General features: G+C 43.1%; 1 protein-coding gene across 1 annotated transcript in view; it reads right to left on the bottom strand.

Annotated features, from left to right (window-relative positions):
• Positions 1-19,279, bottom strand: part of PDIA6 (protein disulfide isomerase family A member 6) — a 116,053-nt gene that overhangs the window by 96,455 nt on the left and 319 nt on the right. Inside the window, exons 2-3 of the mRNA XM_086926335.1 lie at positions 3,453-3,594; positions 2,960-3,017 (exon numbers count right to left, since the gene is read on the bottom strand). Of these exons, the coding sequence (XP_086782461.1) occupies positions 2,960-3,017; positions 3,453-3,594 (200 nt within the window). The remainder of the gene's footprint in view (positions 1-2,959; positions 3,018-3,452; positions 3,595-19,279) is intronic.

Genomic DNA, 19,279 nt, shown 5'->3' with positions numbered 1-19,279 from the left:
GGCGAATCCACCTCCAGGGGGATTGAGGCAGTCCTTCCTCTGGATGTTGTACCCATCGGGGATGGCGGTTGCGATGTCGGGTGCGGAGCTGGCATTGGTCCAGGTCTCTGTGAGGAAGAGGACGTCGGGTGTCAGGGTGTCGAGGAGGTCCCAGATTGCTACTGCGTGTGTAGGGAGAGTACATTGAGGAGGATGCATCTCAGGGGTTTAGGCTCGCTAGCTTCCGGTGGGTTGGAGGTAGCAGCAGGCGTCCGAAGGTGGGTGATGGTGCGGCGCCAGTGTCAGCAGAAGAACTGGCCCTGGGTGGTGTTCGGCATCGACTGCTGGCAGTTGTTTCTTCTGGGGTGGAGTGTGCAGAGGGCAGCTGAGTCGTAGCGGTGGGTGGTTGGAGGACCAAGGTCCCTGGCGTTGGACACAGGTGGCGCAGACGGCTTACCTTTGGCGAACCCGCTGGGCAGTGGCCACCCTTAAGTAGGGGTTGGGGGAGGGAGCGAAGCTGGGAGGCAGGAGTAGGAACAGGCAGGGGGGCTGCGGGGGCAGCAGCGGCAAGAAAGGGAGTAAAAACCGGCCACAGGAAAGTAAAAAAAAGGCACAAAGGAGATAGACAAATAGGCAGAAAAAATAAATAAATAACAAATAGACAAAAAAAGCACAAAAAAAGTAGGGAGTGCACAAACACGACAAAAAAACGACAACGACAGACAAGACAGAAATCTACAGAGTGGACCAGCAGAAGAGCAAGGCTCTCCCACTGGCCACCAGTAGTGAGGTGCAAGCAGGAGCCTGCGGGTGGAGGAGGACCTCGAACACCTACCTGCAAGCAGAAAGGTGCTGCGGCGCACCGACAGAGCTACGCGAGGGTAGAGCAGATTCCCTCTCCAGGAGGTCAGAGGTGTTGCTCAGAAAGGTGTGGCAAGTCATGAAAAGTTCTGATGGCAGCACACTGGAGAGGGAGTTATATTGACGACGCGGACGACAAACACCACGCCGTCACGTGGAGTCAACAAACGCCATCTACCGGCGTGCAGGGGTACTGCTACCAAAAATCTTCCGGATCCAGTCGGACGCCTGGAAGTTCAAAGGTAAGGAATCTGCGGGTAGACTATGTCTCTACCAGATAAGACGTTACCGAAGGCAAGTAACTTGTCCGATAATTATAACCATAATTCTATGCTGTTAGGGACCGCTGTTCCTTTGTAAATATTAGCACCCAAAGTCCCTTTCACATTGCTTGGCTTTCCTTGTTTTTGTAAAATAGGTCTACATTTATGTGTTGTGCTGAATCCGCCGGAGTTCAAAGTCCTCTGATTTTTTTTATATTTGTTAGGTGTGCATCACACCCTGTGTGAGATGTGTCTGTTGCTATGGTTAGAGGGGTTAGATATTTGATCTGCCAGCAAATTGTCAATTATCTCACTGACAATTTCAATTTAACCCTCAATTTACTTGTGACAAACACTAGATTGTTCCAATCCCCCGACACTTGTAATCATTAAATGCAAGCCAATCTTGCGTTAGTCTCATATGTAATCCGTCCAAGGGAGCGAGTGGAATGAAAGACATAATTCCCACAAAAATGTCATCACTAATCTCAGGGTCTTACTATTGAGGTATACTTATCCGTCCTCTGATCTTGATCAGACTTTCAGAGTGGAAATCCAAGTGCAAAAGTGTGTCTGCTCTATTGTCTTTTTATTTTGATCTAAAGAGCTCTTTTGCTTTGATGCCAAATCAATTGCCTAGAGTATTAACATAGAAACTATGAGCCTTTGTCTAGTAAATAGGTTGGATATAAGCTTCTTTGCGGTCGCAAATAACTTTTCTGGAACTGCGTCCCTAATATCCTCAATGTCTTGATCAAATGATGCTGAATATTTGACACTGGAGTATGTCTGTTTTACTGATCTTCAGTTTCTTCTTCTTCACCTGGAAGTCTTTAAATGAGAGCAGTTTAGTCCAAGCCATGGCGTAATGTGCCTTGTGTTGTGTTCCTGTGCTTTCAGAGTTCAAGGAAAGAAAGCTTTGCAACCTTCAGAATTTGGCTGGCAAAGACTACAGACTTTTTTGTATGCGTGATTTTCTTCTAGTTTGTTAAGAAATCTAAATTGTGTTTTCCAACCCTCCTAGCAATCATAAACGGAACTGGTCCTCAAAATAGATGGCAGCTAAAAGAACCTGAAAATGGAGACCATGTAATGGGACAATGTGGGCTTAAACTAAATCACTGAGGTGGAAAGATTAATTGTATGTTTATTTTCAGAAGGAAAAAAGTTAGGCATGGAACATTTTTTGGTATGCAGACTATCATCAAAGTCTTTAACAACAAAACAACAAGACAAAAAGAAAAACAAACCAGAGAACCACCAAACAGGTGAGAAACAAACAGGAATCGTTTTAAACAAAAAAACAAAAAACTTCAGCTGTCAATTTACTGTTCTCTTCAAAAACGTTTCAAGCATCAGGTGAAGAGATATTAGGCCTTCATCTAAAGAGGAGAGTTGGTCGAGATCTACTGATTCAAACTTGAAGAGTTAAGGTCCTCCACTCCTTCTGTCATGGCAGGGCAACAAACGTCATACCCTCCCATTCTTGCTTACTAGGTTCATTAGCTGGGGTCTCAAAGGTGCTTATATTGCTCCTTTGAAGGCTTAGGTCTGCACCTTGAATACCCCTTCTCTGGTTGTAAGGACCTCATGTAACAATTAATTAATGACAAACAGCTCACTAACACTGCCAGTCAACTCAAATTCGGAAAACAAATTTGAAAAGTTAGAATAAAAAAATTTCACAACACAAATGTATTTCTGACTACCACTGGTTACTGTCCAGGTGTTTGATATGGCCTTTATAGGTGTTAAGCGATAGCCATGTAAAATGAAAGGGCACTGGGTTGGCTCAAAGTCCTCTGACATCACATACAACTCACGGCTCTGTAGCATCAAAAACAATTGGAACTTACTTTTAATGCTGAAGCAGCTTTCTTCCAGTCTGCTGTTAATCGCTGACAATGTCCACACCTAGTTTTAAAAAAAAAAACAGTACCACTGTATTGCATTGAGCAGTCTCCGATCTACAGACAAATACAGAGAACCCACTTCTTTCAGTAACAGTTTTCACCTGCTCCCTCATTCAAATGGTTTCACAAGCGATACCCACTTACTGAGGTCACCCAAATACCCTTTCTCCCATTGGTCAGATAAATCCCGTACTCCCACTATATTAAATGGAGAGGAAGGATGAAAAAAAGTTAAGTACAATTAGAAGACACCTCCGTGTCGTCCTTAAAATACAAGGAATACCTTTTCAAGCATACAAACTAAATCAGATTACTCAAAACGATACTCCTGAGACAAGGGGAAATTAAGTGGAAATTAACTCAAACAAAATATTTTAAAAAATGGTAAAGAATGTCTTAACTACCTGTTCGCAGAGAGCAACAGGCTAATACTTACCATGGGGCATAAAATTCGACAAGCCATAAACTGTCGCTTTGAATTACTTCTTTATGAAAATTTGTTGGTGTCAGCTCTACAACATCGTCACTAGCAGAATAGAAAGCACTGACAGCTAAAACCAGAGCACAGCCCACAGTACCTAGGAAAGAAAATTAGAGTTCACAGAAGAGAATCGACAATCATGTTACATTACAGCTACCGTCATACTGAAATTTAAACAGGCTTACATACTTATGAAATGTGGTGTGGTACATTGCCACCAGACATGTTCATTCATGAATTCCCAGGCCATTACATTCAGACATAAGGAAAGGGAAAAATAAAGAGAGAAAAAAAAAGGTAGGGCAAAGGTCAGTATCTAACCTATACAGGTTGTTTATTTGCAGGCCCTGCTAACCTTTCTTTTGCATGTTTTATTCACAAAGTATACACTAAACTTATATATACTAAACTGATTACTTCATTTGTATCATTCCTGCTGACAACAAAATCTCACTAACACTCCTCTCACTAGGACTGTGTGGCTCTTCAGGGGCAAATTTTTAAAATTAAAGCCAACAAGCACAATTTAGTTACACAATCCTGCATAATATGCTTTAACAGAGACAAGAAGAAAGGGGAGCAAATTGGAAAAATGAATACCCACAAAGCAGTTAAAGTCACTTCTCTCTCTCAAGCTTCCACTGTGATAAGACCACCTTTTCACACAGAAATGTGTCAAAACTGCACCATCTTTTAAACAGAAATCGAAATATAGGGAAGGGTGAGCTCTAAGCCTCTTCCTCCCCCAAATTAGGCTCCATCGTGCAACCAGCTATAATTGGATACTCCTTCTGAATCTTCTCATGCTCCCTGAGAGTTAAGCTCTAGCACTATTTTGGTTCAAACCAGTTAATCCGAAGGAGATAAAGTAATTGCTTTAGAAACTTAAATAAAGTGAGCTAGGGCTTCACATCACACTAGCATTGCAGAACGCACTGGTTCTCAAATAGCTTTGCCCATTTGTCAACCTAGTTAACTCATCATTTATTACAGAGGTCCCGCTCAAATATAAATAAATAACTAAGTGCCTAAGACCCTTATCACTGTTGTCCATGCTCCAGATTATTAGCAAGATAACGGAGAGACTGCCAGCACCACAGCGCAGAACACCTGAACAAATGTTGCAGTTTAGCTACTGAACAGTTGGGTTTTATCAATAGTTACTGTAGGAAAGTGGATTATTATGTGGTGTGGTGATGATATCTTACCATGTAATAATGCCACACTCTTTCAGGTCGAGTTAGGTTTCTTTAATAAAACCCTAAACTCAGTCTTGGGTAGCTGTAGTACAGAGCAGTCAGGCTTAATCAAAGGAACAAGTGTAAAGCAGTGATTCTTAATGTTTTGACTTCAGAGGATACCCTCTTAAACATTTCTGGAACCCAGGGACCCTCTCCGAATCATTACTGGAATCCAGGTACCCCCACTGAATCATTACTAGCAGCCAGGGACCTTGGCCTAAGCTTTTCTGAGGATTTATATTGCAAAAACACACACACAAAATACTGAAAGTATTTATGAATCAACTACACAAATGATAAAATATTGAATTTAATTCATAAATATAAAAAAAGTAAGCAAATTTAATAGGAAGGTTGGTGCGTTTCTAGATTATATTGTCGCCAATCTTAGTCCATACTATATATACTGTTTGATGCACTTGCCCTGCTCCCACAAATCAACCTGAAGATACTAACTTATTTTTTAACCTCCAATTTAATTTTATTTTTCAGTCTTTGCCCTCCTTGCCCACAGAGGGGAAGTTTGCTCCTTGTCCAACATTTCAAAGATCTTCCCACCATCAAGAATGTGGTGATCGCTGTGTGCGGCTTCACAGCCTTCCTCGTCGCCTGCTTCATTTTCAAAATCTTCAGGTAGCTTCCACAATGCATGGGTGTAATGCTTTGGGCTGCCCAGCTTCGTAACACTACACCTTTTACTACCTCAGGTCATACACAATGCTTTCTTTATTCATGCCCGATGAACTGAGATTACTTATTTTTATTATCTGGTGACAATTTTCTTAATCTTTTGCCACTTGATTGCTGGCTCTCAGTGCTGATCACCTGAGCTCACCCACACTTTCTACTCTGTTATTAAGTTCACGTATCCCCCTTTCTCCTTTACTGCTTAAGTTCAAGTTGCCACCTTTTTATCTTACTGTCTGAGTTCAGCCCACTGTTTTCACAGTTTCCAAGTTACCTCGTGTCACAAGAAAGACCTTCAGACTATCTTACATTTTAGCCAACATCCACTTTGCTTTTAGGGGTGTGTGCTTTCTCTTTTAGCATTTAAAGCAAGGGGTCTTAAAACAATATACAATGTGGTGGGGAGAAACAACCGAGGCAGAAAGGGCCATGCTCAGTGATCCCCTAAATTGGCAGTCAAAGCGTGGCAGCAAAAAGGGGTTGAAGTCATGAGGAGTGGAGCCTGGCACTCAACTCCTACATTTTTTTTTAACAGTCTGCAGCAAGGAATTTGGCAGCAAGGTCAAACGTGTTAGTCAGTAATAGTTACCTACTTAAGTGGACCTAAACAGGCTGCATTTTACACACAAGACACATGCTCTAGAGATATTTATGTGCCCAGCACTTTCCAGGGTTTAGTAAGGTAAAGGATGTGGCATAACGGCCAGAGCCGCCGACTTTGGAACTGGTTAGAGTCTAGTTGTCGGTTCAACATCACGCGATTCTGGGCAAATCACGTAATCTTCCTGTGCCTAACAAAAAAAAAAATACTGTGCAATCTAGTCAGTCACACGTTTTGACTCATCATAAAATGGGATACAAGATTAATGAGCTTGTTGCAAAGCACAACATATAACATGCAGATCACAGATTTGTATATTATGTAGTCAGCTCAGTGGGTTACTTTTTTTTGCAGTTCCTTTTGTTATCTGCAAGACACAAGATACAATTTTTGTAATCTAGCTCATTGAGTTGTGAAATGTTATTAAGGAGATGCATGTAAATTGCAATGCAAAGGTGTAGAACCATACAGGTTTTTTTTATATCTTCCTCGGTTTTAAGATTGCTAAATATGATTCTTTTGTGAAGTAATATTAACTTATTGGTAGTTGTTTAGCTCCTACGAACTTGTGAGGGGACAGGCTCAGTGTCTTTGTTTCCTGGATGGTATTTGCATTAAGGTGTTCAGCTTTAGCTAGTTCCCAGCCACATGAGACAAGCTAAATGTGTAGTGATGGCCCATTACGTGAGGAATTTGTGTTGGAACTGAAAAGAAGAGCACTCCCTTACCCCCTGCAACTGCTCTGAATGAAAGCACACAAAGTTCCTCCTTACCAGTGGCACGATAACTTGGATAGGCCCTGTAAGGCTAGTTACAAGGACTAGCACAGTTATCAGTGGTGTTAAGAGCAGCTGAAGTCTCCATGTGAAATACCAGGGGGGAAACATGCAGGAATTGCCACAGAAACACAGATTCCAGCATGTTACTCAGAAAAACCTTGTAATCCCTATTATTTCACCGACCTCTGGAGTGACCAGGACTCTAAGTAATGGTAATTCTGAGGCAAGGAATTAACACAAATTATTCCGGTCAACTGAAAAGGAGGATCAAGGGGCGGAACTACTGAACATGTCCCAGGTTTGGCACATTTGGTGGAAAGTCGGTATATTCCACTTGGGCTGTCTCAGATCTGATTCAATAATAGTTATCACATCCAAGATCCAGCTGGATCCCCCTCATTTGCAGTACTTGATGTGTTGCTGCTCATTGTAAAAAATAAGTTTGCATACGATTATTCCTCACTGTATATGAACCAGATGAATGGTTATAGAAAGAAACATTTTTAAGGGAAAGGAATGAGGACTGAATCAAAAGCTCACACTTTCTTCCATTACACAACAGGTTGTAGAGTAGAGAACAAATACAATTAGTGTATTAGAAACGGGCAATAGAGACTTTAGTCAATGACAGGCACATTTCGATTGTACAACTAGGCAAACAATTTTGTTTCCAAAACAATAGCGGTTTCACGTACACGTTCAGGGAATCTTTGATACTTTATATGGTCTGGCTGGAATATAAAGAAACCAGATAAAATCTCCAAAGGCAAACACATTTTTTTTTTTTTTTAAACCACACGACAAGCAAATCCTTTTTTCTGTTTTTAGGTCGAGCCTGGGCAGCACATACTCTGTTCTGCGAGGGATGCTGCGTTGAGGTAGGGACTTGAAGCTCCATCCACCCTACATTTTCCATTGGCTTGTGTCATTGTCCACTGTAAACTGTGGCAGTTCATTGGTCAAAAGGCTTAGTAGTCCTGCCTTAGTACCGCTTTGTTTCATTTTGTAACCTCCCATGGCAACACCCTGTTAGAATTGTCGCGCTGTATGCTTTAATTACAGCCTCCGAGCACTATTTTCTCAAATAGCTTTGTCCTGCTTGCTATTGTAGGCAGGACATTGTCTCTCCTAATGCTTTTAAAAACAAGCATTTGCAATGCAATGGTCTCGGCATCATTAAAGGTAGAGCTATTGGCATTGCTCATGACATTTTTTTTCTTTAAATCAAAAATAAATGGGCATTGTCATTAACATTGCCAATACACAGCACTCTGCACTCAACAGCACACAATGCTCTGCGCACTCACCACTCTGCGCACTCTGCACTCACCACTCACCACTCACCACTCTGCCCTCACCACTCTGCCCTCACCACTCTGCCCTCACCACTCTGCCCTCACCACTCTGCCCTCACCACTCTGCCCTCACCACTCACCACTAAAAATACAGAAAGCGGACACCTCCCTGTTAGAATCTGAGGGAAGCGAAGACGCGCCCAGAGATGACCACGTGAGCTCGTTCGCATGGGGAAGGAACATCGCTTAATCTTAAATTCATTGAGGTTTTTGTGTTGGAATGATGTCATTTAACATGTCTTGGGTGTTTGCCATAAATGTGCACACAAAGTACTCTGGACAGTTTTAAAGTAATTGTGTCTGCCACAATGAAACCGGTGTTCACTTTTAAGGGTGTAGGCCAGGAGCTATAGAACTCCAAATCTGAACAGCTAAAAAAGGGACTACCCCAAAATATTAACTTTTTTTTTCTTTCGCAGGTATTTTTGATTTTCCCATTCATTTAATGAACTTGCAGTCCTACTGGCGTGCACAATTACATTATGGCTAAAGTCGTGAGTCAACAGGCCTTCAGCCGACTCGCACCAAACGCTTGTACGAGTTCAGAAACCTCATTTTCGTTGGCTGGCCTTGCATCACTGGCTAAGGTTGTTTACACTCGATTTTAAGTGCCGATTGGGATGGTTCAATTTCACGGAGCATGGAAATACTTGGGGAAATTATAGTAAGTATTGGGTATTGCTAACTGTTCTTTATGTCCCCATTGTATACGGGGAGGCAAGCTATGTGAGGGAGTCTGAACACTGCTCTGCAGGTTGCCACACCCTGTGTGTGGTAGAACCATTGCTCAGAACATGACAATTACACACAATTGCAGTGCAATTAAGGGAGGGACTTGTGCGCGCAGGCTTGCCTTTGTTAAGCAGCACGTGGTACAACAGAAGATTGTGGCTCTGTGGTTAGACATGGATACAAAGCCTTTCCTTTAGATACTCCAAACTGGGTTTCTAAATACATGGGTATTAAAATCCCATGATGCTCGCTCTACCTTTCTCTTATCCACCGTTCCCCTCGCCCCCCACCCACCCCCTCAATTAACTGCGCATGTTGCATACAAACTGCACAGAGCAGACGTACTTGTTCGTCGGGCCAAATGCTTCCATTGTAGCTATGTGTTCGACTTCAGCATGATTGCAAAACGCTAAAATAAGTATAAATTGAAGTGTGCAGAGGTCCTGAGGCACTATGGGTGGGGTGTCGAGCACAGCAGGCCCGGGGGCGGATCTAGTCCAAACGTTAAACATAAAAGGCCACTCGCACAACAGGTTGGTTGTATGTGCCTTAAGTGGACAGCGTTAAAATGCAGCCTGCATCCCGCTCTCCTGGGCTTGTGTTGGACACGCCACAAAGGGTCACGGCTATGTGAATATTCGCCATGCCTTTCCCACGCTCAACGCCGTTTTAAATTCACCCCTAAACTAACTGGCACACGTGGTGCAGAACGTGGGAAAACACAGAAGCCCTTGTTCGAGGGTGTGAGAGAAGGAATATTTTACAGGAACTAGTTTTTCACATGGACAAAAGCATTAAATGTGCTGGAGAAATACCTTAACGCATTTTAATGCGACTCAAAATGCTCAAGGGTTTTAAAGAAAAAAAATCCCGATAAGTTTTTAAAGAGAAATTCCCAATAGGCCATACGTTTTCCATGAATTAATATAGTTAGTAAATGTCTAAAATAAATTATTGTGGCTGCAATTTTTTAATTTTTTTTTGGTGTGGGGGCAGATAAGTGAAGGCCCTGCTTAAGCCCAACCTGTTTGCAGTTTTCTTTTGCTTGATATTAATTACAGGCCACACACTGTTAACTAAGACCGTCTTTGCAACAATGCATAATGTGGGTGTCTCGGGTTACCTAATGGAGATGACCAACGTGTCTGGAGTTGTGAAACACTTTTAACTAGGAAAGAAGCCACGTCAGTATCGCGGCCGCCCAGGAAGTCAGGCACGGTCGCCTGTGACGGGGGCGGGGCCACGTTCACACCGGAAGAGGAGGCAGGCGGAGTCGTAGCGTCTCGCGGCCCGGGGCTCCTGTGAGCGGTGTAGAGCCCCGGGGCCGCGCCAGCAGGAGGTTGGGCGCCGCGTGCTGAGGTAAGGTAGGTTCCAAAAGGCTGGAGCGGGATTGGTGCACGTGTGTGTGTGTGTATGCTCGTGTGTGTGTGTATGTATGTGTGCGACGGTGACGGCGGGGGAGGGGGAGGGGGGGCCTCGGTGCACTTGTGTGTGTGCGCGCGTGTGTGTATGAGTCAGGGGTGGTGTCTCTGTATGTATGTATGTGCGTGCGTGCATGGGCGCGTGTGTGTGTGTATGCGCATGCGTGTGTGGTGGTTGCGCTTCCCAGGAGACAGCGCCTGGCCACAGCGCGCGTTCCAGTTACAAATCGCCTGGAAGGACGCGCGTGGCCAGGACTGTCTCCTGGGAATGATAGTCGCTGACAAAAGATCTCGGCGGAGACGCGCTTCCGCGCGTTGACGCCGAGACCTAAAAATGTAAAGCACACATTTGCACAACAATAGGCATCCCATTTGCGAGAGTTTAAGCTATTGGCATTGTAAATGCCATTGCCTTTTATTTATCGGTTTAAAAAACAACACATAAATAAACGAGATAGTTATTTACAATGCTAATAGCTCAAACTCTTATAAATGCGAGACCTATTGCATTGCAAATGCTTATTCCAACATCCTAGGGATTCTAACTGTACCAAGGGTTTGTGGATTCCCTTGAAAATAGCTGAAATAGAGCTAAATAATGTGATTTTTTTTTTAAGGAAAAATAGGAAAAGTATTCCACAAGAAAAATATATTAAGAACCCCCCCCCCCCCCCCCCCCCCACCCGAACAATGGAATGAACCAAAGGTTTGCTGTGCTAAAGGCACCATCTTCCTACATGTAGAGCTGAATCCCACAACAATTATTTTCACCACAGTTTTGGCATGTTTTAACCACATCGCTGCTGTGCATTTTCCCCCACTGTGCTGGCTTTTCATTTACTCCATGTTTCATGACTAGCTCAGCTCGTCATCAGCACAGCTCCACTGTGCCTCATAACGAGCTGAGCTCGTCATGAGCATGGAAGGGGTTAAAGAGGTAGTCCATGTACCTTCATTTTGTGCTTTTAACCTACTTCCAGTTTGTCGTGTAAACAGATATGAAACCCATGGATGATCCCGCAAAGGTATAGATTTCCAAAAGGTAGAAAAAATACTGGATTCAGCAAATAGTCATTTGTATACATTCCTCAAGGTTTTTTTAAAGATACCAACTGTTAAAAATATATAAATATTCACAGAAAAAGCCAAAGGTTATAAATCGCCTTGGACTAAGCATTTAGATGGCTCTAAGCAGGTTCACGCACATTAAGTGACAAATATCACCAGTACAGCCATTTAAAAAATAAAAAAGTAGAACTTTTAAACAAATTTATGTCCATATTAGTGCACTGCTTTTTATCCTTCTATATGATTTTTAACATTAGTCATTTTATCAATGTCTTTGTAAAGGTTTTTATTAACCAAACAAAAAAGTTATAGCTTACCCAAAGGTTTAAGTAACATTAGTTGGGTGAATTTGTCAGAAATAAAAATGTTTTGAACTTATTAAAAAAATGTTTTTAAAGAAATTCACCAATTATAGTTGAAAGGCTAACCATAACTTGCGCCCCCTCCATGAACCTTTTGTGACGGCACATATTAAATCACTCAAGACATGTTCTATGACATTGTTTATGACATCACGGATGACCTCATCCAATGAGTGCTAGTTTGTTTTATAGTTTACATAGTGGCTGGTAACTACCATATTACTTTTCTAACAATTCTGTACAGCCTGTATTCAGCTAATGGTTGTAACTGTTCAGAAAACGTATGCGCTTCTAATGCAGCATAGGTTTGTAGAGGTATTGAACACGTTATAAAGCTTTGTGTTGAAGAGTAACTGTGTGTAGGTGACAGTTGACAATTTGTGGTCATCATGCTCCACACAAGTTTTTTTGGTACTGCAGTAAAAGTATCCAGCAGGGCAAAGATTCTACAGACTCTATACGAAGCATTGTAAGCAACCTTGAGTTATTAGACAAAATCTTCCCAGAATGACAATTTCTACTCAGAGAAAACTGTGTTTCCCCTACTGGCTCTATGCATCCGGTCCCAGGTTGCTTAATTCCGGTCCAGGGAGGACCCGGCTTGGCAGTTCGGGCTGGACTGTTCCTGTAAGGAACAGGGTTAAGACTAATTTGCATATGGCAGGGCACAAACTGGGATGGGGTAGTGAGCAAAAGAACTATGGATTTAAACCAGATCTATTGACTGGGGATGAATGTTTGATTAATTCAATATTATGTCCATCATTTGTTGCCGCACCGTCATTAACAGTGAAGCCAGCCTATAGATAGAGGAAAAGAGACAGAACTTAAATAAAACATAGCAAGGTCTCAATTAACTCAAGACCTAATGAGGGGCCCAATTCTTAAATTGACAAAAGTGCTCCCATTGGGCAAGCACTTGCCTTAGTGCAGACAACCGTGAAAGAAGTTTTACTTCTGTCAATATCTGTAGTAAATTTCCAGACACTTTCAGTGTCGGAAAAGATTAGAGAAAAGCAGGTGAAAACCCCTACAATATGCATGTTCCTAGGTTTGCACAGACACCAAAGCGCATTCCAGCCCTGGAACTGTAGCTTAATGCTACCTCCAGAGTCAGTATGTAGATGGAAAGGTGGCAAAATGAGGTTATTGAGAGAAATCAAACCCTATTATAGAATGGCATTATCAGAGCTTTTATATAATGAGATTGCTGCTATAATTCATCACTGCACAGCGTGGCACCAAAGGAACAAGTCGATTTTATTTTACAGGACAAGGTGATTTATGAAGCAACCTATCAAATGGACAGGTAGATATTTTATTAGATTTCACACACCTGCTCAAGCTATGTACAGAAATTAAAATAGAACAAGCATTGGAAATGCAATAGGTCTCGCATTAGAAAAGTTGTAGCTATTTGTCTTGTAAATGAAAAATATTTTATTTATTTGTTGGTTTTTAAAATAGCTAAATTTATAGCTTTGTCATTTACAATGCCAATAGTTATAACTTTCGCGAATGTGACACCTATATCATTTGGAATGCAACATGTTTTGTATCTACGTGACTTACATGGCAGCTCTGGTCGTTAGGCCACATCTCTAGAGAGCAGGAGAGTGCAGCAGGGGAGAGAAGCACAGCAATGCAATAGTTCTCGCATTAGGAAAGTTTGAGCTATTGGTATTGTAAAGGACACATTTTTTATTTATGTGCTTGTTTTGAAAATAGCAAAATTAATAGCTTTGTTATTTACAATGCCAATAGTTTTATCTTTCGCAAATGTGACACCTATTGTAACACAATATGTGTTGTAGCACTGAGTGGGGTGAGTGGGTGTGTGAGGGCGAGTGAGGGGGTGTGAGGGTGAGGGTGTGTGAGGGTGTGAGGCTGAGTGAGGGTGAGAGGGTTGTGAGGGGGGGTGAGGGTGAGGAAGGGTGTGTGAGGATGAGGGGGTGAGGATGAGGGTGTGTTAGGGTGGGTGAGGGTGGGTGGGTGAGGGTTTGTGAGGGTGAGAGGATGTGAGGGTGTGTGATGGTGAGGAAGTGTGAGGGTGACTGAGGGTGGATGAGGGGTGAGGGTAAGGGTGTGTGAGGGTGAGTGGGTCCTATGGGTCCTATGTGTGATCCTATGAATATATTGCATTTCATCAAGCCTTCTTTTTCAATTAATCACGAAACCACCTTCAAATACATGAGTTTAGAACGTACGGTAAAACCCTCTTCTGTTTCTTGCAACAGATTATAATGGTGCTCCATCTATAGTAAGAATCTAGCCCACATATAGTATACACATGACAACTGACATGCTTATTTGTTCACTGGTGGCATTTTCGTCATGACAGGGAGCGGTAACATTTCTTACTCCGTGTTTAAAAAGTGAGACTTTTAATAAACGCCCCTCAATCCAGTGAGATCATCTAAAGCACTAAAGAGAAAAGGTTTTGCGCGATAAATAACTACAGATATCTAAACATCAGAGCTTACTATGGTCTCCAGAGATTCTACTAGCTGCATGCCTCCCTCCTTTTCTCTTTCCCTCGACACCCTTAAAGCCACTACCTGAGCGCTGGACCGCGAGGTTGAGAAGCAACAGCTGAGCCACATGCCCGCCAGACATTGGCGCCATTTACTCAGAGAACCGTTGACAGCTATCGACACAACATGCGAAATTCCCACCTCAAGATGGATCACATTGCGCGTGACCTCACGAGCCCGCCCACTTCTGTGACTTGACGGCTCAGGCTGTGACAGCCAGAATGCGCGTGCGCCTCAACGCGTGGGGAAGTTCAGAGGGAGTCTCAAGCGACGTAAGTTGAGCCGTAGGGCGTTTCATTCCGCTTAGGGGTTATCTTTCTTAGTGCGTTACTGCTGCACGATTTAGCGTTTAAAAACGTTTTCTTTTGCGGCGTGAAAGACGATAGAATAGTATGCCAACACAAGTTTCTTGAACAGAGCCATTCGGAAGGGAAGGGTAACTCGGATAACTCGTTGTTTACTGCCTTTGCGAAAGTGGGTTGTTTATGTAGAGATTGTTCTCTGAAACTAATTTGAGTTTCCACATTTCAGCTCTGCGTACAGCTTGCAATAGTTTATTTGATTAAGGCCGTTGCGTTTTTTTATTTTAATCTAGCATGAAACTGCCAGTCACAGCTTTCACTTCCACCAATTCAGGTATGCTGGGTTTGTACTATGCCCTCCAGGGTTCACACCCAAGAGACTTCTCCAATCAGACCTTGTGTAAGAGCGATTCTGTTGTGCAGCAGTGCAGGTGCTTCGTATTTCCCAGGAGCGGTGAGCCCTGAAGGAGAAAATATATGAACAGCTGCCGGAAACAAGCAGTGCCGTAAAATATATTTTTTAAAACAGTACCTTGTTCATAGAGGTGAAGAGTCCTCTGGTCAGTGACTCCGGGGAAAAGGGAGGGGGCGGAGCGGGTAAAAAAAAAAAAAAAACAAGACGGAGGGGAAGGCAGAGAAGGGGAGGGGGGAGGAGAAATGCGACACGGCGGGCAGGGGAGTGGGCGGAGCGGGGAGAGGGTGTGAAAGCAGCAGGGGCCTGGAGTGCGGCTGAGGGAACAGACGGCGATTCGAAATGCGACACGGCAGGCAGGGGAGGGGGCGGAGCGGGGGTGTGGGAGGAGTGCGCCTGAGGGAAAAGGCATGCAAGGCAGGCGGCCGGGGGTTTTGTGCACCCGCTTTTAAGCTCAATGCGCATGCGCATGAGCTTGAATTTCGCGGGCACTGCAAGGAATCGCCACGATTCCTTGCAAGTTGGTTAAAGACTGTTTAAGCCCCCATAGTCTCGCAAGCTCGATGCGCATGCGCATCGACAGGCGAGACCTAAAAAGTAGGAGGTGCTGGTTGTGAATCCACAAAGGTCCGCTGGCCTAGCAGACAGCTGCCGCAAGGTCTTATTTTATTGGCTCCCTGCTGCCCCGGCCAGCTGATAACATTATAGCCTTTGAAATTTCCCAGGGACCGCTGCAAAGAAACAGCAGTAGTCTGGGGAAAGCAGACACTACTTACGCTCTACCCACAAACAATAGCTCAAAGGACGTACGTGAACAGGAAAGCTAGGTGAAAAGTGACTTCCGCTGTTGACAAGGTGATAAACAGTAAATCACATTTAACTGAGGATCACGCGTGGTGTCGGGATGACACCGACACCAGGGGTGCAACTCGACCCAAACTTAGGGGGGCTAACACTCCCAGCCAGGGCTGGCCCTAGCACTGGTCTCACACGGTGTAACATTTTTTTGGGGCACCCCTCCCCCATTTCCTACTTTTCCATTAATTCCCTCACTACCACTCACCAACAATTCACCTAATTTCTCTATAGCACCTTTCTGATAAAAATGTCATTTTTTAAAGCGCTACTTGTGGTTTACTAACACTCAGTTCTGTGATCTTCATGGTACAAGTTATTTGTAGCAGGGACATTAACCCTCTGCACTGTGTGGGTAGCAGGAGTGCCCATTAGAGTACACGGTGAGCAGTGCAACAGTGTGAGAGCAGGGTAAGAGGAGTGCCTGTAGGGTAAGTGAGGTGACCATATGAATTTGGGTGCGGATGTAAGTGCAGAGTGGGACGAATTAATGCATGGTTGGTGATGGGCTTGTTTGAGTGAGATTGCAGATTGAGCAATGAGGGGGGGACAGGTGAGTGAAGTGCCACATGAGGGCAGGGTGAGTAGTGTGCTCGCAGGGTGAACAGTGCAAGTGTATTGTGAGTGCAGAGTGATCACTGTGAGGGCAGGGTGAGTGGGAAAGTGAAAGGCGAGAACCAGGAGTGAGTTGTCTGACTGCAGGGTGCATTCCGAGACACTTAAAGTAACTCAGCATGTTACTGCAGCAGCGTAGGGTTTTAGGTATAAGTTAAACTATTGCTATTATGGCATTAATCAGGGACTCGAGGGTGGAGGAAATAAATAATTTGCTGATCCTGCAACAAACTTCTCATCTTATGATTAGGGTTGCCAGCTCATTCTTTTTATGTCCCAGACGGTACATAAAATAAGCAGACACTTAAAGCCGTATTTTCAGCACATATATGTGCATACTTGTAACAGCAAATATAAATAGAAAAGCACTTAACCAAGACCGAAAAGTCACATTACTAATGAATACATATATGTATAACCCTATTTAGTGTCAAGAGGATGTATTTGCAGGCTCTTTAAACACATGGCTGGTATTTTTCCTTTTGGCAATCCTACTTATATTCCTTTTCATGAAATGCATTCTCACGCTACGGCAGCAAATGTTCAATACAAATGTAAGGAATAGGCAGAGTGGGCGCCCAGGGTGTACCGGAACCAGAAAAAAACTATGCTTCATAACCAGTTTACAAAAGGTATGTAAATATGCAAATGGTTTTAAAGACCTGTTAAAAACTTGGGTGTGCTGGAGATAAGACTCCAGACACTGCCCAGCAGAGCCCACAGCAGCACGAGCTTAGACACGCGATAGGGGAGTTGGGGGTGTACACAAATAATTAGAGGTTCTTAAAATCTCAGTTCACATATATCCCAATCGGACCGAAGAAACCTGATGAGCTGCAGCACTACATAGAGCAGCAAAAGGGGAGGAGTTACACGTGCAGTGCAGAACACGGCACTCAGCTCCTTAAATATAAAGTTAAAGCAGCGCAGTTTAACAATAAAGGCCCACATAAAATGTTAAACAATAACAAATACTTCTGGAGCATCAAGCATAAGGTGTTGGTGGAAGGCACAGGGAGATTCAGGGAATAGGGCCTGGAGGCAGCGCTGTGCACCCACGAGTAGCGAGGAGACGGTGGAAATAAAAAGTAGCGCAGTAAAAGAGAACATAAGCCCACTAGTGAAAGGAGCCATGTAGCAGAGGTGGTCACCTGAGCAGTAACAAAACAGCCACAAGGCAGGACAAATGAACACTTTATCATCGAAAGCAATAGAATGTTTGAAGACAGACCAAGCAACCAATCAAAAAGTGGGCCTGTGTTCTATTACCTCGAGGGGATTACAGCATGCCTAGCAGAGCAGCCCATGAGCGCTCTCTCTAGGCTCGGGCTTAGAGGGGGCACGTTTTCAAAACTGTAACTTTCTATAACTAATTATGAGAAAAGATCCCAATTTGTACACATTGAAGAACGTACTCAGAACGATTCTGAGCACGAAGGTACCAAAGAGCAAAACAGTAAGTATATCAAGATTAACTCTAATATATAAAATAAATCGCATGATTTTTACCAGTGTTTGGGACCAATCATTTGTTTCCGCGAGCCAGGTCATCTTCAATTATAAAAAAGCTTTTTTTTTAATATATGTACTTTCTGGGTTTATCCCTAAATCTTCCCCTGGTTTGATATTTCCGCCACATTCCTTTAGTTAATCTTATTAGGACAAATGACTGTTCAATTGACAGGTTTACTATATTAATATTTTTCACATACAGATGCTTGATTAATAAAACAAAGATGGTAATATATATCTTAATGACGGGACCATAAAAATGTCAAAATTGAATGAGTTTGCTCAAGCAGCGATTTGCTCCTTTGGCATACACAGAACTAAAGATGCTTAATAAAATCTTCTTTTTATGTCCGAAATACAAGTGCCAGACATGCAAGTTACTGAGGCTCCTTGTTTGAGGAATTTGATAGATGATAACTCTCAACAACTATGGAGCCTACTAATCAGTTTACAAAGCGCAGAATAATACATGCGTAAAGACACGGTTTACGGAAAAAGAACTACATGCTTATAGCGGTATCTTTTTTTTAGTTTTATATAGCGCGAACTAGACCCGAAGATATCGGGTATAAGAGCACGTTACATGAGCACCAGTTTTGTTACAGATGGACACATTCATATTTTTTGTTTGTTTGGGACGGGGAGATTACTTAGGTAATTTGCCAAGAATCAAGAGGATGTTGAGCGTCGTTCCTGATACTCCAACCCGAGCTCCCAGCTTTAGAGGTCGATCGCGCGAGCCTTAAGCCTACATCCTCTGTATAGAAGAGTTAAAGAACACCGTTTTAACTGACTTAAACATATTTTTTTAAACAAGAAATGAAAATCGAATGCATAAATTGAAAGCAGTTATAAACATGAACCAATTGCCGCTGCTGTTCACCACCACCAGCAGCGAAGATTTTCTACACTCTAGGGCACTTCGATATATTACTAAGCTTTACACATTCTAGCCGGTCGTGTTCTAGCTGGCACTTTTCGGTTCAATAAAACTTTTAGCTACACATACCTAACCCCACGAAATCTAGAGCGATGGGATCTATGGCTCTGTCTTACATTTTCCACAGCAATTGATATGAATGAAATTCCTTACACACCCCAACTTAGAAAATAAGTTCTACGATAAGGTGGGAAGAAGAAAGTCGTCATTCACAATAGTAAAGCCTTACTTCTGTTAGAATGCTTCTGTAAGGAGGATAGACAGGGAAACGACAAGGGGTTACAAATATCACCCCATGGTCTGGGCGAATTGTATATATATAACATATTATATAAGGAAGCTGTCGGGCATTATAAACACCGCCAC

Source organism: Lissotriton vulgaris, chromosome 6 (assembly GCF_964263255.1).
Source record: "Lissotriton vulgaris chromosome 6, aLisVul1.2, whole genome shotgun sequence".
NCBI classification, from domain to species: Eukaryota; Metazoa; Chordata; class Amphibia; order Caudata; family Salamandridae; genus Lissotriton; species Lissotriton vulgaris.
The sequence above is the reverse complement of the archived record's forward strand: the minus strand, read 5'-3'. Positions and strand labels throughout refer to the sequence as shown.